The following is a 27,278-nucleotide window of genomic DNA, read 5'->3' as shown; positions in this document are numbered from 1 at the left end:
ATCTCTATATTTTTGTAGAAACTGGAATAACAGCTTAAGTCCACAGCAGTAATACCTACAAGCCATGCTCCAGTGGAAAGATTAATTCTTTATATGTTCATGATAGTGATGTTTCTACTATAAATTACAAAATAATGCAAAAACATTGAGCAATTTTTTGTTAACTTTTTTCCTGGGTATTTATAGGCTTATAGGGAGACTATCTCATACTTAAAAAGTATAGTGCAGTGATGTAAGTATAAACAGGATTTCACAAAATCAGTGAGGCAAAAAATACCCTAGGGATTTTAAGAACGTGTGAGGGAAACCCTTGCTGCATTACGACACTGAATTTTACCCGTAATGCTTCCTGCCATCTGTGTTTTGACTCTTAACGGGAACTATAAAAAATGTTTGTTTTTTTTTTAACAAAGCATAAGTTCTATAAAATCAGTTCAAAGACAGACAGAATGATAGATGACAAGTGGATGGATAGAGAGATAGGCAGGCAGATATAAAGACAGACGCAGTAGACCAAGAGATGTTACAGGCCAACTGCTCCTAAATTTGCTACGTCAAGCATCCTAGTTCACTTCTCAGTGGGGATATCCTTCAAAACTTTCTTCAATTTCTTAACGTTTTTTCTTCTGTAACAAATCTTAGGTTAATGCATTCTGTCTGTACCAGTTGATCCTACACTGAGCATTAAGGAATGCTTCTTTATATTAGCAACATGATTTAAAATCTATCTAGAAAAATGAGAGCATATTTGTATTAAAATAGCTTTAATGTGTTTACAAATTATGTGTTTACCTCATCCCCTTTGTGATTTTACACATACTGATTATGTTATGCCTCAAGCATGAGTGTTGCCCTTTCTAACTGAGGAGTCTACAGGAAGGTGCTGAAGAGGAGCCCTTGGGGTCCATGTGGGAAGGCACAGCTGCCAATATGCAGAAGCATAATCTTGAACTACAGGGGTATTTCCTGGTACATTTTTCCAGGAAGTTCAAGGTTCCTTCTGAGAATTTTCAAGGGTTTTCTCAAATAACATTAAATGCCTAGTATAACCTTATGATCCCTTAACATGTTAATCCCAAACGTGGCAACACACCTACAATCCACAAGGACTTGAAGACTCAGGACAATTCTATCCTGTTTCTACTTGTCTTCCATTTCTTTCCATGTCCTTTGCCCTTAATTCCTTGATTGGTGCTATTTTTACTTGCTGTGGCAATTTCCTGTGAGCACTGTGTTATTTGGCTGCAGAGATGCTGAACTCTAGGACAAGTTGCAAGCTGAAAGAAACTGAGACTGGAGGACACAAGGGGAAAATGTACATCTGAGGAGAAGTAGGGACATATACAAGAGGCACCTTGGGTTAGGCAAAAAAAAAGGAAGGAAGGAAGGAAGGAAGGAAGGAAGAAAGAAGGAAGGAAGGAAGGAAGGAAGGAAGGAAGGAAGGAAGGAAGAAAGGAAGGAAGGGAAAGGAAAGGAAAGGAAAGCAAGGAAGGAAGAAGGAAAGAAAAGAAAGAAAGAAAGAAAGAAAGAAAGAAAGAAAGAAAGAAAGAAAGAAAGAAAGAAAGAAAGAAAGAAAGAAAGAAACCACTGGAAGCGAGGATGCTTAGAAGCTCTGTTTGGCTCTGCCACCCAGGAAGGACTCTCCTTTATTCAACTTTCAGCTGAAACTTTTAACTACCCCTCTTCTCTCTGAGTAGATTTTATTTTCAGATTGCATGAAACCAAGATAGGTCAAGTTTCTTGTTATTTAAAATTTTAAAAGACAGCAATTAAATAAAGCATCCTCATTAATGTTCACAACCAGTGCAATATGTATCTTTACTATTACAACTGAGAAAACCTCTGTGAAAAATTTTGGGATTAAAGGTGGCTATTAAAATAGTAGTCATTTGTTTCCAACTTTCAAATAATTAAGGCTTTTGACATTAAATGTTAAGCAGCTCCAGCATATTCATCATGATTTCTCTTTCTCTTTCTCTCCATTTTACCCACCCTTAGGCTTATGAGAGGCCCCAGAAACACCCTACTCTCCATTATGACCCAGGCCTCTCACAGGACTTCACCAGTGACACCTTAAAACCAAAGCACCAGCAAAAAAGCAGCAGCCAGAACCATGTGGACTGGTCCACCAACTCTGACAGTGGACCCTCCAGTCAGAATTGCTTCATCAGTCCAGAGTCAGGCCGAGAAACTGCAAGCACCAGCAAGATCCCAGCTCTTGAGCCTGTGGCTTCCTTTGCCAAGGCCCAGGGAAAGAAAAGCAGTGCAGGGAGCACATGGAGTCAGTTGTCTAACAACAGTAAAGATCTGCTTCTGGGATCTGTGGTTCCATCTCCAAGCAACCGCAGCTCACCAGCCCCTGCTAGCAGCTCTTCTGAGTGCAATGGTCTCCAGCCCTTAGGAGATCAAGAAGGAGGAGGTACAAAGGAACCCTCAGAACCACCTACTACAGGCAGCAAGAAAAAGTCAAGTAAAAAGGATGTGATAAGTCAAACCATACCAAACTCAGACCTGGATTGGGTCAAGAGTGCCCAGAAAGCATTTGAAAACACAGAAGGGAAAAGAGAGGGTTACTCTGCAGATAATGCCCAGGAGATATCACCAGCCAAGCAGAATGTGAGTTCTGTAGGTAATCTTGAAACTGACTCTAGTCATGTCAGGATTACTATCCCCATCAAGGCACCCTCTCTAGATCCAGCCAGCCATAAGAGGAAAAAGAGACAGTCCATTAAATCAGTGGTGGAAAAGATCATCCCAGAGAAAGCACTGGCTTCTGGAATCTCCATGAGCAGTGAAGTCGTTAACAGGATACTTTCTAACTCAGAGGGAAGTAAGAAAGACTCCCGTGTCCCTAAATTGAGTAAAATGATAGAGAGTGAACCCCCCTCAATTAGCCTTGAAACTGGTGGAAATATAGAGAAAATAATCCCAGGAGGAATGTCCAAGCAGAGGAAACTACCCATCGTCATGGCGTCTCCCACATGCACAGATCACTCCCCCTCAAGAAAGCTGCCTGACATCCAACATCCAAAATTTGCTGCAAAACGGAGATGGACGTGCAGCAAGCCAAAACCCACAAGTATGCTTCGAGAGGCAGTCATGGCCACCTCTGATAAACTGATGGTGGAACCCCCATCTGCTTACCCTATCACCCCATCCAGCCCTCTGTACACCAACACCGACAGTCTTACTGTGATCACTCCAGTCAAAAAGAAGCGAGGACGACCAAAGAAGCAGCCTTTGCTCACTGTGGAGACGATTCATGAGGGTACTTCCACCAGCCCAGTCAGTCCCATCAGCCGAGAGTTTCCTGGCACCAAGAAAAGAAAGAGGCGACGCAACTTAGCTAAGTTGGCCCAGTTGGTGCCAGGAGAAGACAAACCCATGAGTGAAATGAAATTTCACAAAAAGGTTGGAAAACTTGGTGTGTTGGATAAGAAGACCATCAAAACTATCAATAAGATGAAGACACTCAAGAGGAAAAATATCTTGAACCAGATCTTGTCCTGTTCCAGTAACATTGCCCTGAAGGCCAAAGCTCCCCCAGAGACCAGTCCTGGGGCAGCCTCAATTGAAAGCAAACTGGGCAAGCAGATTAATGTCAGCAAGAGGGGGACCATCTACATTGGCAAGAAGAGAGGCAGGAAGCCAAGAACAGAGCTGCCACCCCCATCCGAAGATCCTAAGTCAGCCATCAAGCACTCCAGGTCTGTCTCCAGCCAGCCGGATGTTCCAGCCGTGCCTTCCAACTTCCAGTCACTTGTGGCATCCTCACCAGCAGCTATGCACCCACTTTCCACGCAGTTGGGTGGGTCCACTGGCAACCTGAGCCCCGCCAGCACTGAAACTAGTTTTTCAGAGTTGAAAACTATGCCAAACCTCCAGCCCATCAGTGCTCTTCCAACCAAAACCCAGAAGGGAATTCACAGCGGAACCTGGAAGCTGTCTCCCCCCAGGCTGATGGCCAACTCCCCTTCGCACCTGTGTGAGATAGGCTCACTAAAGGAAATCACATTGTCCCCTGTGAGCGAGTCCCACAGTGAGGAGACCATCCCAAGCGACAGTGGCATCGGGACAGACAACAACAGCACGTCTGACCAAGCAGAGAAGAGTTCAGAATCCCGACGGAGGTACTCTTTTGATTTCTGCTCCTTGGACAACCCTGAGGCCATTCCATCTGACACCAGCACAAAGAACCGGCATGGCCACCGGCAGAAGCATCTCATTGTGGACACCTTCCTGGCCCACGAAAGCCTCAAGAAGCCAAAGCACAAGAGGAAAAGGAAAAGCCTGCAAAACCGTGATGATCTCCAGTTTCTGGCTGAGCTGGAAGAGCTCATCACCAAATTCCAAGTATTCAGGATCTCCCACCGGAGTTACACCTTTTACCATGAGAATCCATATCCCAGCATTTTCCGGATTAATTTTGATCACTATTACCCGGTGCCATATATCCAGTATGACCCATTGCTCTATCTTCGTAGGACTTCAGACTTGAAGTCAAAGAAGAAACGTGGTAGGCCTGCAAAAACCAATGACACCATGACAAAGGTGCCTTTTTTACAAGGGTTCAGCTACCCTATTCCCAGTGGAAGTTACTATGCAGCCTATGGAATGCCTTACACATCAATGCCTATGATGAACCTGGGTTACTATGGTCAGTACCCCGCTCCTCTCTATCTATCGCACACACTTGGAGCAGCTTCCCCATTCATGAGGCCAACGGTGCCACCGCCTCAGTTCCACACAAGCTCCCATGTGAAAATGTCTGGGGCAGCTAAGCATAAAGCAAAGCATGGAGTACACCTGCAGGGACCAGTTGGCATGGGCCTCAGTGACATACAGCCATCACTGAACCCTCCCAAGGTGGGAAGTGCCGCTCTGACTGGTGGTCGACTCCACAAGAGGAAACACAAACACAAGCATAAGCACAAGGAAGACCGGATCCTGGGGACCCATGACAACCTGAGTGGTCTCTTCGCAAGCAAAACCACAGGCTTCTCCAGCCACCTCCTGAGTGAGCGGTTGAGTGGTGCAGACAAAGATCTCCCGCTGGTGAGTGAGAAGGCCAAGCATAAGGAAAAACAGAAGCACCAGCACAGTGAAGCTGGCCACAAGGCCTCCAAGAACAACTTTGAGGTGGACACCCTGTCTACACTGTCACTTTCAGATGCCCAGCATTGGACACAGGCCAAGGATAAAGGCGACTTGAGTAGTGAGTCTGTGGACTCATGCCCTAAAAGATACTCTGGCAGTAGCGGAGATGGTAGCAGCACAAGATCTGACAGCTTGGACATGTTCAGTGAAATGAACCCTTCCAGTGACAAGTGGGACAGTGACATGAGTGGGAGTAAAAGGAGAAGCTTCGAAGGCTTTGGGACATACAGGGAAAAGGACATCCAAGCCTTCAAGATGAACCGTAAGGAAAGAAGTTCGTATGACTCCTCTATGTCTCCAGGTAAGGACAAGTTTTCCTTCAGACTTGGTCTACCTAGTTGTTTGTTAGGTTCTGAACTTCAGGTGCCAGCTATCTTTGGCACGTTGTGGTCACTAGTTTGCAAAGAAGTAGGAACTAAATTATAACTGGTCTCTAAGCACATTTGAGTTTGCTATGCATTTTGTACATTGTTTACTTCACATTTACTGTCTTTCCTCCAGCCTGGAGCCTTTGTCAAGGAAATTGTGGACCCAGAGGTAGCTCCTAGTAACTGCCTAAGTTAAAACCATGCCTACTTCTTTTTAAAAAATAAATATTGTTCTTAGGTTCTTAAGTCCTAATCATTTGGTACAGTTTGCTACTTAGATAAAGCTTGTAAAATTTACTAGGAATACCAGCAAGACCTGAAAAATGGCAAACCTAGACAGGAAAGAATATCTGGCATATGTGACATGCTGTCTTCAGGAGTCACACATCTTAGGTGAGAAATCTCCTGCTGACTGACTGGCCACTGAAAAGATGACCAGTTAAATCCTGAAGTCTAAGCTATCTGGAAGACACAGCCTGGGTCATGTTGCCCTTTCTTGATTCATGGGTATTGAAAAAGCTACCATATGCAGAAACTCAAAGTAAAGCCTCGCATTTACACACTTATCATTTCCACACAATAAGAGGAAGAAGTCTTGCCAAAGATATTATGTACCTTTTACCTCCACAGAACCTTCCTATGTGTCTCTTAGCATGGCTACTGCGTGGAAATTTTGTTGACAGTTCTCAAATTGAAGTGTACATCGCTACTAGAAAGACCCTCTTCAAAGACCTTTGTCAGTTGCTGGCAGAATCCCTCTGCTAACCTTTCCATCCACGCAGATCCTTCTTGGTCACTCATGGGGACATCACACTTGACAAAGTCATCCCTGTGTCCCTGGCTATGCATCATAAAGATAAGACTCTTACAGGATAACAGAACAGATATTTACTAACAAAACAGTAAAAATTCCATTCTTACAAGTTGAAGAAGCTAAAGGAAAATTTTGTGCTGTCCTTGACCTAAATAGTATAAAACCTTCTGATCAAAACTCAATTTTAAAGCACTAATCCTCCATGTTTAAGATTTGGTTACAATGGTTCACTTCTGCTTATGATGTATATACCCCCTATCTTCTGTCTTCCCAGGGAGTGCATAATTAGTGAAGGTAAGAGAAGCCTGTTCATGAGAAATGAAAGGTATTTTCTAGGCCAGCAGATTTCAGGAAGAAATATGATTATGAGTTAGAAGCCACTTAAAAATCACCCCAGATTGCCACTAGCTTGTGAGTTGCTATAGCACTAGATGTTTTTCTTGGTTAATGAAGAGACCAATTAGCAGTCATGACTCTTGCACTGGCTGAAAGTGATAAATTGTTCTTACTTCATGCTTGCCCAAAGTGGATGTGGTTTTGCCATTTCTCATCCACAGAATTTATTAAAAGTGTTTAATTTTGTGTAGGGCCCAAGTTAAGCCCACTTGAATTGGGATAAACTTGCATAGGAGAAACCCTGATGATCTTTTATCAACACAATGGAACTGACCACAATGGAACTGACCTACAAGACCCAAAATGGTTATGGAGAGAAAGTGTTCTTATTTCTTCTATATTCTGGACATTATTTAGCTAGAAAATAATAGCAGTAGATTATTGCCAAGAACCTGCAAGCAACAATCTTAACTTCACAGAGCTGAGAAGCAAATATCAGAAGCTAAAGCTAGTTGTTGCTGCACATTAAGTTTCTCAATGGTTAAGTTTCTCAATGGTTTTACTGGGATTGTTATTCTTTGGCCAGTTTTGCTGGGTGCTAGATGAATTCCCAAAGTGGGGAATTCATTTAGGGTTCATTTCAGTCATGAAGAGATTCGGCGGGGAGGGGCATGGTCTAGTCATGTTACTTTCCTTGTGTTTGCATTTACATGGTGCCAGTCACTTTATTCAACATTCCCTGAGCTTTCTCCAGTGTTTCTCATTTGGTCATCAGCCAGAGAAGAAAGGAATAGGTAGGTACTATGACATCCCAGCTATGTGAAAGAAAGCTGGATTCAGCCTGAAGAATGGATAGCAGGCCCAGTTCTGCTGTAAACTCCCTTTGTGGCCTTGTGCATGACATTCCACTTCTTTTGGGTGCTGTCTGTGCTTGGGTAATGAGTTACAGGGCCAGGCCTCTTGCATGTAGTGTTTTAGTCCTTGAAGCCATTTAGTACCCATTGCTTTGTAACAGTCTTCCTGCAATTTTGGAACATAGCTACAGGTAGAGTGCCCATCTCTGAAATGCTTGGGATCAGAAGTATTTTTAGATTTCAGATTTGTGTGTGTGTGTGTGTGTGTGATTTGAAGATATTTTTATCTATGTAATAAGGTATCCTGGGGGCAGGGACCAGGTCTTAGCATGAAATTCATTTATAGTTCATATATACCTCAGCCTGATGGTAGCAAATATACAATATTTCTAATAATTTTGTATATGAATTTATTCATGGTATAGCATTTACCACTGTTGTGTCATATCAACACTCGAAAAAGTTTTGAATTTTGGAACAATTCAGATTTCAAATTTTCAGATTACAGATTCTCAGCATTTACTTATATTTTGTAGTATTACATATCAGACAGTGAGAGTCAAGGAGATCAAAGGACCTGCCCAGGTTTGAAGAAGCTATATCCTTTGATTCTACCAAGCCCAGGGTTTTACTCACCGTGCTGAAGCTCAGTCGCACATACCCAGCTAGTTACTGAAACAATTCTAGATCGCAGGTCCATGTCCCTAGCCCAGTGCTCCCCTGGGTCACCCTTGCCCTTTTCACTATAAATCCATCTATCCTCTGAGAGTGAGCCTTCCCCTAAGCTGTGTACATGGTTATCATGAGATGAAGAAGACATGAGTTTTGGTTTTTGTTTTTGTTTTTTTTTAAGCATTCTTTTACTTGATCCCAACCAATGAAGAAGAATCCTTATAGAATCCTAACTGTTCCTAAACTTCAGCTGGGAAACATTTCCACAGACCAGGTTTTTACTTCTCTCCATACTGAAATCCAGTTGTATGAGTTATTTTTACCAATGCTTTGTAGCAGTCTTTGTGTTGTATTGCTAATTCTTTCCCCAACACATTAGCAAATCATGGTATCTATGTGTGTTATATGTGATGTCTTTGTTCATCTTGTTGAATATCTTACCAGCACAGGCCACACCCTCTAACATTTCCCTCTCTTCAAGGTTTGGCCCCTCCATGCTTATTTGTCCTAAGTCAAATGCCCTTTCTTTGCTGAGCCCCAAAGCATTGAGGAAAATGTCTTTAGCAGCATTTGTTGTAATCCGATGTCAGAGTCTGTCAATACTTTGTGAAGAGCACTCACTTTAAAGTGATACAGTCCAAAAAGTGTGAAGCTCCATGCAAAGATACCAAGCAGATGAAGTGACGCTTCAGTTACTGGAAGTGTTAAGAGCTTCCAAAAACTTTATGCCAGCAGAGATTTTGGCTGAGCCCAATGATACTGAGGGCCATGATTGGAAATACAGCATCTGCACTTCTCGCAGCTTTCCTCCTCTAACTTTTCCTTTGCCATTCTGGAATCATTTCCTCAGCATCTGTATGTCTTATTTTACATGAACTGTTCTTCTCTGAAATAGATATATCACAAATATAGATGTCACCCTTTAGCCTGTTGAGGACTAAATTTAAGAGCTGAATGGGAAAAGGGCTTTGCGCATTCCTTGAGATCAGAGCTGATGAAAGGTGCCATATAAATGTAAGTCATTACCATTATGGCGATAGAAATTAGAGAGCCATTTAGCAATGGCAGCAGTTGCACACTCCATTTCCTGTTCCCCGCTTGGAAAATCCTTCATTCTCCATCCTTTAGCCCAGCAGATGGCTGCATTGTCTTGTTAGCTCTCTTACAACAAACCAAGAGCTGGAAGTTGTACAGACGCCTTACCATTTTTCTGTATCTTTTTCCTTCTGCTTCTTTGGTTTCAGAAGGCACTGGCTCTTTTGGCCTGTTTTCTGAATGCATACCATCTGCTAAATCTCCATTTATAAAAATGCTTGCCTGGGGCCAAAAAATGCATAAATAGTGGGAAAGTGCAATCTCAGAATTGGAAGAAGCTTTATCAACCCCACTTGAGCCTCTCTGTCACCAGGCATTGCTATCTCTTGCACATGCAGCCGATTCCCAGAAGAGCAAACCTGTATAGAGCTGACAAGACAGTCGGAATGGTGCCATGTACCCTCCTAGCCAAGTTACCAAAGGTGGAAGAAGTCTACAGCCTGAGTAATGTCCTTCCTTTTCAGACTACTTGGAAACAGTCTTTGCATATTTTGATCTAAAATTATATAGGTAACTGAGACATCACAACCACTCCTCTCTAGATAAAGGGAAAACAATGGGAAGAATCAATTTATATGTGTTACTTCTTAGTCCAATGACATTGTTAGGCAAGAAAGCCTTCCCTAGTCCCATATGTCAAGCACTTGCCTCATATTGATGGATGCGAGAAATTAATCCTGAGCTCACCTTCCAGATATCAGAATGCTGCCATGTAGGTATCTGGACTCCCTTGAGGCTGACTTACTCCACCTCTTGCTGCAACTTCTGTCTCGCCCTTTGCCAGCTCCTCTTATCAGCACTGAGTAGCATTTTGGGAGGCAGTCTTTGCTGTCACTCAGCAGCAGAAAAAGGATGCCCAAGCCAAAAGGAATGCACAAAACTCCTCCAAGAGCTCATCCAAAGGAGGGAATTAGCCAGATGGGTGAAGAGTTCTGAAGTACACACACACACACACACACACACACACACGCGCGCGCACAAACAAACATGTGAGGGAAATTTTCTAAAAATGGAATAAATGGACAAAGAGGACTCATGGGAAGAGAAAGTTAAGACTGAAAGAAAAGAAGATAATAATCTGAGAAGTATAGTCTGTGTAACTTTACAACTTTATCCCAGGTTAAATTCTGGGTCTCCTGCAGGAAGATACAAAAAAAAAAAAAAATTAAAAAAAATTTTAAAAAAAGTTGGGTAATAGGCTGCTGTATACCTCAGATGGTGTAGTGAGCACCTGTCCATGTTTTGTTTCCTCTTCTAAAAGATCTCTTCCTTTCCTTCTCTTTTCTTTTTTCTTTCTTTCTTTTCTTTCTTTCTTTCTTTCTTTCTCCTCCCCTTGTTTTTTTGTTTTGTTTTTTTTTACTCTGTTTCCCAGGTAAGACTGTAACAAATAATAAATTATGACATTACTACTAATAAGTAAATTACTAATAAATAAACTGACAAAAATAATATGACCATACTTATGTTTATGATTCTATAAGTTTCAAATTTATTGCAACAGAGTTTGAATATGCACATAAACGCACTCAGAATAGGTAAGCAGGAAGAGAAGACTGAAGCTATTAGGTACAAAACCAGAAAAAGGGGGAAAAAAAGAGTGCTAGTGGAGTTTCAAACCTTCCCAGTCTACGTATTAAGCCAAGGTATATAGCATTTTTCACTTGCTTCAATCACTTTACTCAGTTGATCTCACTTTCAAAACTTCAAAAATGTCGAATCTCCACAAAGCTGACTCCTGCCAACACACCGGTTTGCTTCTTATGTATGCTGAAATCACAGTCACCATAGGTTAGGGCCCTACTATTAAAAACTTTTTGGGATTGAGAGGCACTTGCTTGCATTTATAGTTAGAATTAAAAGAATTTTAGTAATGTAGAGTAAACACCCCACTTTGCATTCTGATGCTTAAGAAGCTCAAGTGACTCATTTAGTTGGTTGGAGGGCTCAGGCTTGGGAAGCTTAACATCACAGTGAAGAAAGAAAAGAGAAAGGCAAAATTAAAAAAAAAAATCAGAAATGTGAGTCCTGGGGGGATGTTAGGCTCTATGTATTTCCCCACCATGAGCAGGTATAAAAGGTGAAGCATCTCTTTCACAATAATTTGAGTAAGTTCCAGGCAGTCTCAGGGGACCCATGTGTGGGACTGTAAATACTCTTTGTCACCTGTGATTGAAGACTTTTTTTGTTCCTTTTTGTCTTCGAAGTTGTACATACTTATTTTATTGCATCTCTCAGAGTTATTCCTAAGGTTTCTTTTAGCAAAGTAAGAATTAATCAAATTAAATTTTTTAACCCATAACTTTCTGGAAATATATAGTAAAAAAAAATAAAGACTTAAGACTTACAGCATTGTTTTTGCAACATTGACACAGAAATAAAGTAGCTCCACCTTTGAAGCATGAAGTCCTTGGGCTATTTATCTTCCTACAGTTGGCAAATGTCCCCCTGTCCAGTTAGAAGTTTGTATTTATTCCCTTGTGGGGTTAGAAAATTATGCAGATTCAAGTATGGGTGCAGGGAGGGTTCAGTTTCCACAGACGTGGCTCTAATACAACATAGAGTGTTTCTTGGCTGGAAAAATCAATATAGCATGCTTTGCAAAGCATGGCTGGTCACCAGGCAGAGATAAGGAAAGCACTTTTGGTAGGAAACCATCTCTTTATAAATGAATAAGAATGAGATGGAATACTTGCTAAGATTGTGGTTTAGCCTTGATCCACTATAATAGCACTTAATTCAAATTGACTAAATTTAAGGAAAAATGATAAAAATGAGGGAAAAATCTTAAATCATTTACTCAGTGCCAAGAATGTACTGTAAGTTTTAGTGTAGTTCTATAAAGAATTAAAAATAGGCAACTCAGTCTTTTTGCCAGCAAAGAGGTTACACTACAGAAAGTTCCCCTACAATTTATAAGAAACCAACTACACCTCACTCTACTATAAAACAGTGTAGAAATGGTCGTAAGTCACAGAGATGGAATCTGTGCTGTCTAAATACGGTGATCTGTGCCATCCTTTCAGTGCAGGAGGAGAGGTGAGACCAGGAAGTACTTCTTGAGATGGGCTTTAAAAGATAGAAGAGTTATTTGAGGGGTGTAGATAGTAAAAATGATAAGGTCCACAAGAAACACAACATAGAAAAGGGGCAAGTAAACAGAGGTAGTTAGGCCAGGTGTGGTGGTGCATGTCTGTAATCCCAGCACTCAGAAGATTGAGACAGAAGGGTCACCTTGAGTTCAAGGCCAGCCTGGTCTACATAGAAAATTCAAGGCCAGTCTGAATTCAAGGCCAGTGAGACCTTGTCTCAAAAACATTTTTAAAAAGAAAAAATTTTAGAAAGAAGGACAAGATTTTTAGGTAGAAATGCCCAAGAAACATTTGGGAGATGATGTCTTATCAAAGTTATCTGTAGTTAGAGAATCATGCCAATAAGGTAATCAGAGAATGTTATGGTCATGGTTTAAAGGAGTCTTCTCCACATTTGGAAGGTTATGCTTAATTATGTAGTGGATGGAAAGCAACTTTTTAAATGGCTAAAAGTATGAAATGATAACATTATGTTTTTTCTTTACTCACTAATCTTTCTCCCTCATCTGCATTGGACATATTTGCTTGTTGCTTATGCTGTTACTACCACAGTTGTGTTTGGATGGGTACCCACTGTGTGGCCCTTCATCCTCTACCAACCTATGTCTAGATCATGAACATCATACAGGCATCTGTATCTACCCAAATGATGAAGGAAAAACATATCAAACAGGAGTCATCATTGATTCAGCTCTCTCTCTCTGGCTACAGTCAAAGATCATTCCAATATGTTGGCCCCAGGCAGCTGAGTCAGGGCACATGAATCAAATTGCAAATACCAGACAGAGAATCTGGTTGGTATGTGAGGCAATAGGTTGTTAAATCAACAATTGCTAGTGGTCACAGAGCTAGAGATTTACCAAAGGAGAGGCTCATGAAAGAGAAGAAAAGAATATGGAAGAGAAGATCTTATAGTCGGCCTTAAAAAGCGAGGTGGAGGAAATCAGGAAAGTTAAGTGCAGGGGTTGTGGGAATATGGGATCAGGTGACAAAGAGTGACCCTAAAAAGTGATCAGGAGAAGTAGAAGGTATAGATTTCAAGATGCAAGCATGTTGGTGGCCCTGAAGACATTTGTTTTCATGTGGTTTGGTGGCCTGTACCCAAAATCCAGGTGACAGGGAGTGAAAGAGAAAGTGAATGATGAGAAAAAGGGACTGCAAGTGCAGAGAGCTTTGCTGTGATTGCAGGAGTGCTCCAGCTTCTAAAAAGTCTTTGTTTGTCTAGTCAGCCCTTGATAAGAAGTAATGCTAGTATAGTCTCAGGAGGTCATAACTGACATTCTCCAACTTTGGGAGCACAAACACGACAGTAGAGGCCCTTTTACTATATCTTTCTACTTCCCCATAAAAGCCATGAATAAAAAAGTCTCTTTTGGATAAACTGGCACTGTTTGACCATGATGACTATTTAAAGACTTCTGAAAACTTCCCTCGGTGGTAGCATAGTTGTCTGCTGTACTATTGTGAATATATGGAAGAACCACCCATCTAAATATATCTGTTATGGAACATTTGCTGTGTACAAAGCCTAATGGTAGGTATTCCGGAGCTCTTTATAATTTTGTAGAATAAAATATATACTGCTTCATAAAAAGCTTATGCCCTGAAAATTATTGAGTACCCTTTCGTCACTCAACATGTAATGTAGTGACATGAGTAATCAGGAAGACTAAAAGAAAAGAAAAAATGGGAAAGGTAGCATGCGTATAACAACCAGAGCATAAGTGTAGACAAAGTCAAATCTGTGCTAACCACTGACCAACTAAATAGAAATCCAGAGGCAGAAATGATGTGTTCACTAAAAGGACTATAGAGTGGAATCTTGGAGACTTGTGCATAGAGAAAGAACATGACAACTCAGGGGAGAGGGTGGGCAGCACGAGTGACAATGTGCAGCAGAGTGGAGGTGTGTGGCAGAGTCACAGGTAAGAGAGGCAGAGATGAACAGCAGGGTGGAAATGTGTGCAGGTACAAGAAAGTGCCTGGCTAGACTGAAGGTAGCATTTGAGTGAAGGTGGATTTTTAAGAGGCATGATTGCCATGAGCAGAATGTACGGGAAAGGATGCATAGAAGCAAACAGATGTTGTGGTTGAAGGCTCTTAAGCTTAGTAGTGAGTGCTCAGTGAATGATGAAGCTCTAGGAGCCATGACTGTGTTCAAGGACGTTGTAAAGCTATCAGGAGACAAGACCTTAACATAGACACATATATAGAACAATTAAAATAACAAGAGTGCACACACTTAATGACTAGAGATAAAAACCCATTGCACAGGAAAAGAACCTATAAAACGACACACAGAGTACTGTGTCACATGTTTTAAATGCCAGTTGATAATTGGTGTTTGCACTACTACATAAGGACTTAGAACAAGCTGGGTGAAAAGGAGACGTGGAGGTGGAGCAGTCAGCAGAGCAGAGGAAGCCAGTTTTCCCTCTTTTCCGTGGTGGCTGGAGAAGGCCGTGTGAGTCAGTACAGAGTTGAGGCTCACCTTGTGGACGGAGGATCTGGGAAACCCAAAGAGAAGAAGCTCCCTAAGGCCCTGTCACAGTTTGCCCTTAGGTTTTAACAGGGGTCGTGCTTTTTAGACCCTGTTTTCTTACTGTGATTTGATCTTCAAAATCCAGTCAGGTCTGAAGATTGGTGTTGCTTTGCCACTTGAGAGACAAGGAAATCAAAACCCAGAGTCACCCAGGCAGTTTTGCACAGAAAATGCCCTAGATCTCAGGTTTCCTGAATTTTCCCAGCCTCACCTCCTGTTTTCTCCACTGTGTTCCCTATGTTTTTGACAAGGTCAAGAGTCTGACTCAGCTTCTGAGTTGTCCCTCAGGAACCCTTGCCAGTGGATTAAATAGTGAAACCCAGAATGAGGCACTGGCTAATAGGCAATTTAGTCTTTGCTGAAACTTGTTTTCTGACATAAAGGAAGTTCTTTGGAGCCAAGGTTAACCAAGCCTGTGGTGAGGGGCAAAGCCTTCATCTCACCGGGGACAGAGCCACTGCTGCAAAGAGAGAATTTATTTTCACAGCTGCTGAGCTTCATTAATGCCTCTACTTAATTGCGTGGGGATGTTGATCTTTGCCTGCTTGTGGCATTCCTCGTCCTCGGGTCCTTAGACTCTGCACTCTAAACCACTGGATCTCCAGTTTTCAGGCCTATGAAGGAAACCAGGCGCTTTCCTGGCTCTCCAGCTAACAGAAGGCAAATCAAGAGTTTTTTCCAGCTCATGATCACATGAACCAATACCTTATAATTCTGAATATCCTTTTTATTCCAATTCTCTAAAGACCCTGATTCACATAGATTTTTGGAACTTGGAGTGGTGCGAAAGCAGGAATTAAGCTGTTCAGGACAAATTTGAGGTCAGAGAAAGATATGAAAGAAGTCAACACACATCTAGTTTTAATTATACAACTACTTGCTGGGCACATTGTTATCCTTTTCCTCATTAATGTCTTCTGCTCACTTGTCTCTTCCCCTCTTTCAGACACCTGGGCATCCGACACAGGAATGACGTAGGCTTGGTTTGTGATAACCCAATATTGGCCTGAAATGGAGCTTCTGAATCATCATGGTTGTGTCTGTTCAATCTAAGCCAAGGCTTTGGTCACCATTCTATTAATGCAGGCTGCAGATGTCCTAGTCCAAGGAGGGAAGAGGGAGAGAGGGGGGAAGAAAAGAGGGAAGGAATGAAGGAAGGAAGGAAGGAAGGAAGGAAGGAAGGAAGGAAGGAAGGGAGGAAAGAAGAAAAGAAGGAAGAAGAGAGAGAGAAAAGAAAAGGTGTTTTTAAGGGCTATGTGTTCCCAATTGTCTGTGAATATTTATCGGACTTTTATAACTTTCATTTCACTTTCCCTGTTAGATGATGAGTTCAGAGTCCTACTTCAGAAATGCTAAGCAATCTTGATTTTGGAGTCTTGGCTCTCTCAAGTGATTCCCCGCATAGCATGCCAACCCCACCTGCATTGTAAAAATGGCTATGACCCCAGAAAGGAATCATTCACATGGTCTGATCTTCCCCAAGGCTGGGGGCAACTTCTTGGTCCCGAGCAAAGCTTATTTTGTTTTTTTTTTTTTTTTTCCTTTTCATGATCCCTTTGACCATAATGACTCAAAACCAAACTATTATTCCCAACTCCTCCTTACAACTCTGAATAAATATATTAGTTACTGAAATGGAAAAACAAAAATGTAATAATTTTTCAGAAAACACTAATAAAGGCAGCCATAGGTCAAAATGGATGCCAGGTGTAGAAATATCAATTCCTACTGCATCAAGTCTAAAATTATCTGGCTTAGTAGACACTTTGTATCTATCTTAACAGCACAGTTTCCTGATCATTTTCGGCTTATTCCCTTGCTGTGAGGACTGCTAAATCTCTTCCTTATCTACAGAAAATACCATAATTAGCCCCTCATCTGAGATTCCAGTCAGCACAGTGGTTTCCTTCATGTAGAACCCCCTCTCCTTTTCCTTCTGATTTCCAAATTTTATGTACAATTACCTTAGCCATCCTGGAATCTTCTGTCTCTCTCACATAACCGATTTGTTCAATTTCATTTCAGTGCTTAATTATATATGGCCTTGCACTTTTTACATTTACTTTAGGTAACAATGTCTTGACTACTCCAACCAAATTTGAGTTGGAAGGAGATCGGGCTCATGCTATTCTTACACAGACAGATCTAGATGTGGCACTGAGCACGATACTGCTGACCACCTGAACTGATCCTTGCAGATTACTATTGGCTCTTTTCATATACTTTGAGAAGCACTAATCTAGGAATAATTCCACAGCATCAAAGGCAGCCTGGTAGAGACAAAGCCCAGGAATTCAAATTGTGCCAATGTAGATTTGGATGCAAAATTCCCCACTTACAAATGGTGTGACCTGGGCACCTTAGAGGCTTTGATCTTTCTTTTCCTCATCTGAAAAATTAGGCTATTAATACCTACCTCATAGAGCTTTAGGAGAGCCAAATAAAATACAATACACACAGGAGCATCCAGCACACTGCTTACAGCAAAGCTGTTAATAACGTTCATTTCCTTTCACTTCCACTTTGGATAATTTATTCAAGCACAGAAAATACAAAACAGCAGATTGCTATAGAAGGATCCTTCTTTAAGCAGCAGGCTTTCCTTCCCAATTATGCTCTTACTGGGATGAAGTTAACTCTATCTCAGAGCCCACATACACACACAGAGGGATAGTAATCAGCTGAACCACAATGGTATTTGACAATGAAGATAAGCTATCAGCTATACTGTTACAGTGGGTAAGTAGCAAAAATACACATTTTACCCAAAGATAATTGAAAGTCACTGAGCAAGCATCATCTACAGGGCTTACAGATTCTCTTGAAAGGAGTGGCAATTTTCGTCCCTTAGACTACATGTATGAGTGTTTAACACTGTTGCATAGCTCCTGTGTTGCAGACCAATTTATTTACTAACCCCAGCTGTTAATATGTAGTCATAAGAAAAGTAATGAAATGTATATTCATTTTTCATTGCTGCAGTAATGAAATACAATGAATGTAGCAGCTGCATGCAATGCAAATAGGTTATCTCTCAGTTTCTGTAGGTTAGAGGTTCAGTGGGCTCAGCTGAGTCCTTGGGTGAGGTTATAGGAGGCAGAAATCAAGGTGTGAGCAGGGATGTGTTCCTTACTAGAGGCTCTGGGGAAGGATCAGCTCCCAGAGGCAGGTTTCAGCTGGGTGCTTTTGGCAAAAGAGGATCACTAGAATCAAAAGAACAGCATAGTGATCCCTGAGTCTTATTCAGGTTCATATGTCCGTGATATTACTTATTTTGATGATCCAATGCTAATTAACTTCTCACCAGACCACTTTGCAATTTTGGAACACACCCGAATGGCTTGATAGACCCATTCTTCATAAGAAGGCAACAGTGCCTTTTCCTCTGGTCGCTACCTGAATGGTGCAGTCTTGATGACACTTTTTCAGAGTGTGCTGGTGAGGCAAAGCAAAGACCAAAATCTGTGTGTAATCCAGGAAATGCTTGTACATTAGGAGGGAGTAGCTGGTCCATGTAGAAAATCAAAATACTTCGCACTCTTCCTTTCTTTTCACAGTTCAGAATCTGTGTTCTGTTTTGTGTGGAAAGTAAAATAACTTCTTCGCTTGGATTTCTTATTGACATTTCTTTTTGGTGGGAGTTGGGGGGGGGTTTCCTCCAAGTGCTTGCTATACCTCATGGCACAGCTTTGTGGCATTTTCATAAAATACCAACCACCAGAATTCTCATAATCACAAAAACATGTGCTTTCTCCTCAGATCTACTAACATTCTTTCTCATTAAAAAATAGAAAGTTCAGAAATTAAATTAGAAAGCTAAACTTGATATCTTTAAATTCTTTTGGTTTCAAGAAAAAAAGAAAACTGCCGTTTTTCTAATTTCCTTTCAGTTAAATGTTACTCCTGAATGGAGAAAATTGTACAAAATGTCTAAAGAGTTGAGGCTCTGACATGAGAGGAGGATTTATATTTCCCTGCTATTAAAAAAAGAAGAAAAACCCCTCAGTTATGTCTAATCTTTAGGAACGCAGTGCCCTGTCCAACCCGCAAACTGTTGGCAGCATGATAACTCTACACAGAATGTTCTTTTAAGCTCAGTCTCCCTCCCAAACCTTTCCTGTGAAGTTATGTCTCAACATTTAGAGACGTTTTTATTCAAATAAAGTATCAACTTCAGGTTGGGTCTCTTGGCATCAATTCTGCTAGCTACAGAGAGATGGTCCCAAGAAAAGCAGGTCTGCCTAGCTGGCTGAGGCCTAGGATGGCTTTTATGTGTGAGATCCCATTTGTCCCTCCAGTACCAAGTACCTACTTTGCAAAGCTGTGATTTAATAGCTCCCTGACCAAAGTAAGTTTTATCCACACCCTCACAAAGAAAGAATTGTATGCCTCCTGTATTGCCTGTATTGCCTCAGTTTCCATTCTTTGCTTGTCTCCTGGTTTCCTCTATATAGTTCTTCTGTAGATGCTATGCAAAATGCAGATTGGTGTGGGCTCAGGTGTAGCTGCACCTGGAGAAATCCCAGATAATGTCCACACAAGTCACGCAGGCAAGCAGGTACCTTCAGTGCACTTCTGCCTTTGAATCAAGGAATCCCAATTTGCCACATCTGGTTATTCCATATGCTTTTGAGACAGAGACTTTTAGTTTTTTGTTTTGTAATGTATTCATGATCATTCTGTCCTTTGATCATCATAGCCCCATAAGCTGAAATCTCGTGTAACTTCCTTAGGGAGTAGCCACAGTGGATTTGGGCAGTTTCTTAGGCCAAAAAATGATGGGTGCTTTCCAACTTGTGAACTATCACTGGAGAGAAATGAAAGAGCTGAACAAAGAAATCAAGCAGAAGTCCTTGGGCAAATGAATGAGGCAAACTCTGCCTCCATTTTATCAAGTCTAAAATAATGACTATAATAGTTCCTACCTTGTAGGATATGCTTCCTTCTAGGGCTATAGTGTAATGCCTGACTCCTATGAAATATGCAATGCAGTGTTAGCAGTCATAATTGTAATTAAAACATCTATTGGTAATCTGTGGTTTACTAGTGTTTCTTTCATATTCTGTATATGATGATTCCAGTTGATTTTCAATAGTAACATACAGAAAATGATTGAAATTTATACTAAGCACTTAACTTTTTTTAAAAAAAGAATATTCCAATAAAATAAAATAAAAAACTCCCTATCACTTTGAACATACTTATCCTATTCTTCTAGCTACTTTCTGAAAACGTTGTGTAAGTATTCTTTCATATCTTTATGAAATATGATTTTTAAAAATGCAGTGAATGCTATTACTATGCCATTCAATGGGAGGGCAGGCTTAGAAAAATATGACACCTTATTCACCAGATTTGGTATTGAGTGATTTCTGGCTTGTCCCTGAAGTCCACCTTATTCACCAGATTTGGTATTGAGTGATTTCTGGCTTGTCCCTGAAGTCCAAATGACCATGAAATGTAAAGGTTTTGAACTGATTCAGAACATCAAGTCAGCCATGATAGCACAACTAAAGACATCCATGAGAGAGAACTTCCAGAACTGCTTCAGAAAAAGACAAGAACTATGGGGTAAATGTGATGGAAAGTATTCTAAGGAGAATGAATATCAATGTGTGTTTGACTGTAGTAAATTTTTAAAATTTAAATATTTGTTATGTTTTTCTATCACATCTTGTGCATCACTTTTGGTATGATTCCAAATGCATGTGATTTTTTTTAAAGGAAATATATGTTTGTATCAGGGAATGCACAGAGACCCCTAGAGAGTGGGATGCAAGGTCAATGGAATGCCTGTGTGGCCAAGAAGATTTGGAGCAAAGGGAAAGATCAATCAGTCCTCCTTGAAGGGCTAAAGAATGTGGCATTTGAATGAAGTTTTGAGGGCCTGTTGACTGGATGAAGAGAAAAGATATATGTTGTTGTTGAAGAGAGGAAAGATGGTAACTGGTCTTTTTTTAGTTAAGAGCAAACCAGTTTCAATTAAAAAAAAACACAGCCATCTTATAAATTTCATTTTCCATGCAAGTATAAAATATGCCTCATAGAGAAAATGGCCTGTTGGCTGGATGAAGAGAAACAAAGATACCTGAGTAGAAAGAGTATAGAATTTTACTAAGTAGGCCTAAAGAGACTGTCATTAAAAATTGGATTACTGTCTTTTTTGCTGTTGGTAAGTCCTTATTCTTCACTTTTTGAAATATAGCTTGACCAATACCTATTTTTGAACTGCTCTTGTGTGACCATGTTATCAATGGCTCAGGGTGTATAAAGATCAGAAAGGATTTGGTATAAGATGTAATGGGAAATCCTCATATCTAAGGAGAGATCCTCTTTCCCATTCAGATATTTGCACTTCTCTGACTTCAGGGTCCTTTTCGCTATGAAAGAATCAATCAGAATCTGGGTCCACTGTCTCTCTTCTCTACATGTAACACTCTATTGATATCTCACCTATGGGACCATTTGCTTCCCATTTGCTATTAACCTCTTACAATGAGATGGAATTTGTTTTTTGAAGAGAATAAAACCAAATGAGAGAAAACAAAATGGGGTCAGTCAAAACAAAAGGATGGACATAGTACATGACTTAAAACCAACACACAAGGTGATCAACAAGGGTTACCATAATGTCTCTTGTTATCTTCAGTAGAATTGCCCATATCATCAAGCATAATAAAGTTGAACATAACAGTACAGAAAAAAAAAAAACAATAAAAAATAACTTTGGAGGGGCTGGGGGTTTAGCTCAGCGGCATAAGTTCCTGCCTTGAAAGCAGGCAGTCGTGAGTTCGATCCTGGTACCGATAAAAAGGAAAAAGACAAAAAAAAAAAAAAAAAACAACTTTGGAGACATTGTAGGACTTCAAAAGAGAGATAATAGTCAAACCAGAATGCGTATCATAGTGAATCTTATTGTCTTCAAAGTAGTTGCCTGTATCCTCAGACTTGATACTATCAACAAAACAGATTCAAATAAAATCAGTCAAAACAGGACTGTGATAAAACAGATTCAAATAAAATTAGTCAAAACACAAGACAGTGAAAGCAATCAAGGGCTTCAAATTAAGTTAATAGGAAATCAAAAAATGGTTACCATAGTATATCCTGCTATCTTTGGAATAGCTGTCCATACTATCAAATCTAGTACAGGTGGATACCTGGAACAGAATACAACCAAACTAAACAAAGTAATAAAAACAAAATGGGTTTCAAATCATGATACAAGATTAACAGTATACAATGCCTTCCCTTTTTAGAAAATTCCTCCCCTTTTACTTTCACAGGGTACATTGTATATTTTGCATCCCACTAACTCCTTTAGTTTTTAGATTAGGGAGGCAACCCACTGTTTACTTAAGTGATTCTGAACCTTTTTATACCTGAGCATGATCTCAAGTTGTATCCATTTACCTACAAGAGCCTCAAGGCTTTCCTTCTTTATAGCTGAGTAGTTCTCCATTGCATAAAGGTGTTATGTCTTTCCAACCAATCTGTAGCTGATGGGTGAGCTACCCCCACTTTTTCCTGGTTCCCTGTCACATAGAACATTATTTTCTCATCTTTGACTTTCAGTTCTTAAGCCCTCTTTCAGCTTAATTATTTTTCTTATATAGAGCATCTTTGTGGACCCTATCTCCTGATCCACTTCGACTCTGCCTGTGTTTCTTTCTATTAGTGTATTAAGGCCATCCATGTTAGCAATTATGGCCAATCTGCTCTGCCTCATCTCTGCCATGCTAGTTTTCTGCCTTTGGTTGTCTACTTTTCCCCTTCTTTCCACTGTCTGCTCCGTTTGGTGAGCCTCCTCTGCCACTGTTTCTGAAACCATGGTCTTTTTTTTCTCTCTCTCTAGATAATGTCCTTCAGTATTTTTTGTAGGGTTGGATTGGTTCTCGTGCACTCTCCTCTTCATGGAAGTATCTTGTTTCTCCATTAATTTTGAGATATAGTTTTGCAGAGTGTATCAATGTGGGTTTTCTTTCAGGGTTTGGAATACTTCACTCCAAGCTCTTCTTGATTTGATAGTTTGTGTTGAGAAGTCTGTCATGATTCTAATGGGTTTTCCTTTGTAGGTGATCTATTTCTTTTCTCTGATAGCTTTTAATATTCTGTTCTTGTGTAAGAAATTTCTGGGATCTTGATTATTATATGTCTGGGTGTAGATCTATTTTAGTTATAGCTAGCTGAAGTTCTGTATGCCTCATATATCTGAATATCATTTCCCTTTCCTATGCTTGGGAAATTCTCTTTAATTATTTCTGTAAATAACCTTTGTGTTTCATTTGTGTTTACTCTGCTTCTTCACTCACATGTTTTATTCTTAAGTTATAGATCCTCTTGTCATCTTCTAGCCTTTGTATTTTTACTTTCTGGTTCCTTGTTATTTTTAAGAGATCTTTCCTTTCATGATTTTAAGTTGCAAACCTGTCTGCAAGGTTTGATAGTCTATCTTTAGTTTCTTTCAAGCAGTTTTGCCAGCTTTCAATGGAGTTTTTAATTTCCTGGTAATCTCTTTGAATCTGTTTCATTATTCTAATTTTTTTATATTCTTCATCAAAAGTTTTCCTCCTTTTTCTATGCTCCTCTATTCTTCTGTGTCTTCTTGAGGGGTGCTTAGCATTTCTTTTATTATTTTTCTTATATCTTCCTTTACTTATATTAATATTTCTTTTATAGTTTCATGAAGTTGTTTCTTTATGTCAGATGCTGTTGCTTCAGAAACTTCAGGTCTGCAACTCCTGATCTCTTCTGTGTTTACCTCTTCTGGGTTGGGTTGGAGTGTTTGGGTTGGAGGCTGAAGAATGCCTTTTGTTTCTTCCTCTTGTCACACTCCTGATTTCTTCCAGACAAGTAGATAGTGGGGACCTTGGTACTTTCTGTATTGGTTATAATTATTCTGAAGCATGCTGGCTAGGGATTGCTGCTTTCCCCAATGTGCTGGTAACTACTGGAGTATAAACAGGGATGGGGCAGGCTGGCCCCTCCCTTCTAAGTTGGTTAACCACTGGCAGTCTTCACCACATTAGTGTGTGCCGTGTGGGTGGGGTTGGTTAGGGAAGCTTTAGAGAAACCTCAGCCTTGGCTATTGGATTGCACACAGGGGCAGGACTCAGTCCAAGCAATTTTTACCAATCTGCTCTGTGCTAGCAGTGGCTGAATGAAGCTGGCTGCAGTTCTGGTTCCAGGCCTATCCTGCTCCATTCCAAAATGGCACCTGGCCAATGGCCCACTCCCACAGGAAGACTGAGTCCCTCATACTCTCAGCAAGCCGGTGCAGTTCTCCAGTCCGCTGCTCCCCTCTGCCACCACATCTTCCTGCTTAGGCCTTCAGGATTGCCAACCCCCAACTTCACTGTGACAGTGCGTCCCAGGATTCCAGTGGCACTTTGCACACAGTGGGACCAGCTCTGGTGAATGCATCTGGATATCATATTCTGTTTAAGTTTTTCTTTTCTTTTCTTTTCTTTTCTTTTTTTTTTCACTTTAGTTTCCTCCTGGGCCAAGAGGATCCATCTCCTTCTGTTTGGTATTCTCCAGAATGCTATATTCCAGCATCTGGGCTGTTTCTCTCAGAGAGGCTTTTTACTCTGCTGCTTATTGTTCCACCATCTTCCCAGAATCCACCAATGAGATAGAATTTGGACCTCAGTTTTTGGGCCTTGTTTAGCTGGTTGTATTATGCCAAAATAAATTGATGTTTAATGGAATTTACTGCTTTTCTCATTAACAGTCTAAGTATTTTAAAACTACTGTAACTGTTCCTTGAATTACTAAGGTTTGTTTGTAAAGATACTATTTCATATTCTTACACTAATTCTTGGTACTGCCCAACACAATGAAAGATATACTAGGTTTTCTTTGAAATGAGAGTTTGATTATCAAATGCATTTATTAATTACCAGACTAATCAAAAATTTATGATACTATATTACATCATCACATATAACATACTAATAAATGATATGAATCTGTCTCGAAATGACATCTTTCCAACTTAACTTGACTGTGTAATTCTTAATTTTCCAAACCTACCCTTTAATATCTCAAGGAATACTAATGTTCTGCAGATTGTGGTTTGGGAAATATTATTCTAGTTTAATTCCTTAAAATTAAAAGTAGCAGAACAGAATCAAGGCCCAGAGGGTGAAGTGTGCTGTCTGAGATGAAACTGTAATGGTCAATCTTGGACTAAACGGCACATTTCCATGCCTGGCACTCTGTCCTTTACCCTGAGAAATTATTTCCCAAAATTACCTGCTGCCACCTTCAATAGACTACACAGGCACATTCAAGAAAAATGAGACATGTTTTTGGGAAAGTGTATACACACACACACACACACACACACACACACACACACACATTTATACTTTGAACACTCTTGAGACATCAAAGCCTCCTTGGCACAACACCCAGGAATATGCTGGAAGAGGAAGCAGGTGCAAAGGACCAGCAGTGGAGAGCCACAGTGAGTTTTGGAGGCCCCTTGTTTGCAGTCAGTATTAACCCTGGGCTGTTGCAAAGGCCAAAGCTTGGCTCACATTTGAGATCTGAAGCTCTGACATTCAAGAAGCTCCAAAGCAAATGAACCTGAGTGAGTAAATAATTAAACCACAAAGAAAAAGCCACTATTGAAAAAAAAATGTCAGCAATCTGGTGTCAACTCAGGAGCACAGGGATGTTAGAAGTAATAGGTCCTTTATCCACTGAGTTGCTCTTATTCTGAACACAAGAATCTGTTCAGAAGCTCGTAAGTGAGCCATTCTGCATGAGGTCTTAGCCTGGCAATCTAGGTACAGATCCTGAGGGTAATATCCTTTCAGTGCAACTAGGTAAAATAATTTGTCATAGATATAACTATTGATATTAAGAACATTGGCTTCAAAATGCCTAGATTTGAACCCGTTCAGTCACATACATCAGCAACTGGATTCTGCACTTGACCCCATCAAGGGTGTCTTGAAAGTCAAGGTGTATTGTTGTAGAGTCTTTCTGATTCCAAGGCCTACAGATGTGTTTGGGGTATGTTCTGGTCTGTATAAGTAGCTATGGAAGAATAAATGGAGGAAGTATAGGTGGACAATTAGATATATTCCTCAAAAAGAGAAAGAAACAAAGAAGGAAAGGATAGTAGACAGGCTGAACCTAACTTTGGTCATAAACCCTAGCCAATGTATAGTCAAGAATGAGCATAAGCCAGAAAAACTGGCTGCAGCTGGCAAATGTCCCAAACCATTCTGTAGAACTAGGGCCCAGGAGTGAGGAAATGCTTCTTGATGGATGGATTGGATTGTGAATAAAACACTGCCTTCCAGGCACTAGCCTTTGAATTACCCTGATATGTTGATTTAATTCAGAACCTTGATGTTTCCTGAACATTGACTTTTTAACCTTAATTGTCTTCTGATTTATTAGTAGATCACTGTGTTTTTTTAGTTCTCCCTGGTAGAAGTTAAAACCATGTTTCCCAGTAAGATCCCATAACCTGGCACAGATCTTAGGGCCACTGTGTTAGATTCAAAGAGGGCAATGCAGCCTGTGAGCACACACACACTTGACTCATTAAGAGCAGAGTATTCCAGTGAGCACCCCATCTTACCCTCCAGGCTTTCTCTCCTTTATATGTGGATCTCAGACTAATCATCACTTGCTGTGAAAATAAGTCACGCCAGGGAATTGGTGAAATCTTCCCCCACTTCATAAGGGACAGTCTTCCTCTATGAAAAATTTCAGCAGCAAGAGTTCTCCTGATTCTTCAGTCTAGGATTAAACACACAGTATCATACTACCTTTCTACGGCCCTACAATAGATTCATCCTGCAGCTGAAGCCAGAGCTATCTATACTCAACCTTTGACCTAACATTAATTTCTAAAGAGCAAAGAGAAAGCATAGTTGTGTTGTTTCCCAGCTTGCAAAAAAAAAAAAAAACAAAAACAAAAACAAAAACCTGACAGCCACAACTGATGACATAAAACACTGAAACAGGCTCATATTTTAAGAAGTCAATACAGACTTTACTCTCAAGGGCTGTGATTTCCCAAAGGCATCCCACCACATTTATAGCAAGTCAGTTTCTTCTCTGTTGTATAGAGTAACCAAGGAGATAAGTGGAAGCCAAGCTTAGGTATAAGGTAGCTGCCTGTATAGAGGAAACCATGACATTTTACATTACATCATAGAGATAATAATCACACAGCCAAAATAAATGGTAGCCATAAGGAGTGACTATTAGAAATCTGATTGTATTGGCTTAGTACTCACACTTCTCAGAGCATCTCTTTCCAATTTAATGGACCATGATCCTCCCAAGTTTCCACATTTGGTGGGCAGAGCTAATTATTATTAG

At 40.5% G+C, this 27,278-nt stretch overlaps 1 protein-coding gene across 5 annotated transcripts in view; it reads left to right on the top strand.

Moving 5' to 3' along the window:
- Positions 1 to 27,278, top strand: part of Setbp1 (SET binding protein 1) — a 377,571-nt gene that overhangs the window by 248,618 nt on the left and 101,675 nt on the right. For all 5 annotated transcript variants that reach the window (XM_063231756.1, XM_063231759.1, XM_063231755.1 and 2 more), the window contains exon 4: positions 1,999 to 5,458. In XM_063231756.1, the coding sequence (XP_063087826.1) occupies positions 1,999 to 5,458 (3,460 nt within the window). The remainder of the gene's footprint in view (positions 1 to 1,998; positions 5,459 to 27,278) is intronic.

This window comes from Cavia porcellus, unplaced genomic scaffold, assembly GCF_034190915.1.
Source record: "Cavia porcellus strain 051 isolate PalLab524CR breed Dunkin Hartley unplaced genomic scaffold, mCavPor4.1 scaffold_20, whole genome shotgun sequence".
NCBI lineage: Eukaryota > Metazoa > Chordata > Mammalia > Rodentia > Caviidae > Cavia > Cavia porcellus.
This window is presented reverse-complemented; position numbering and strand designations above follow the sequence as displayed.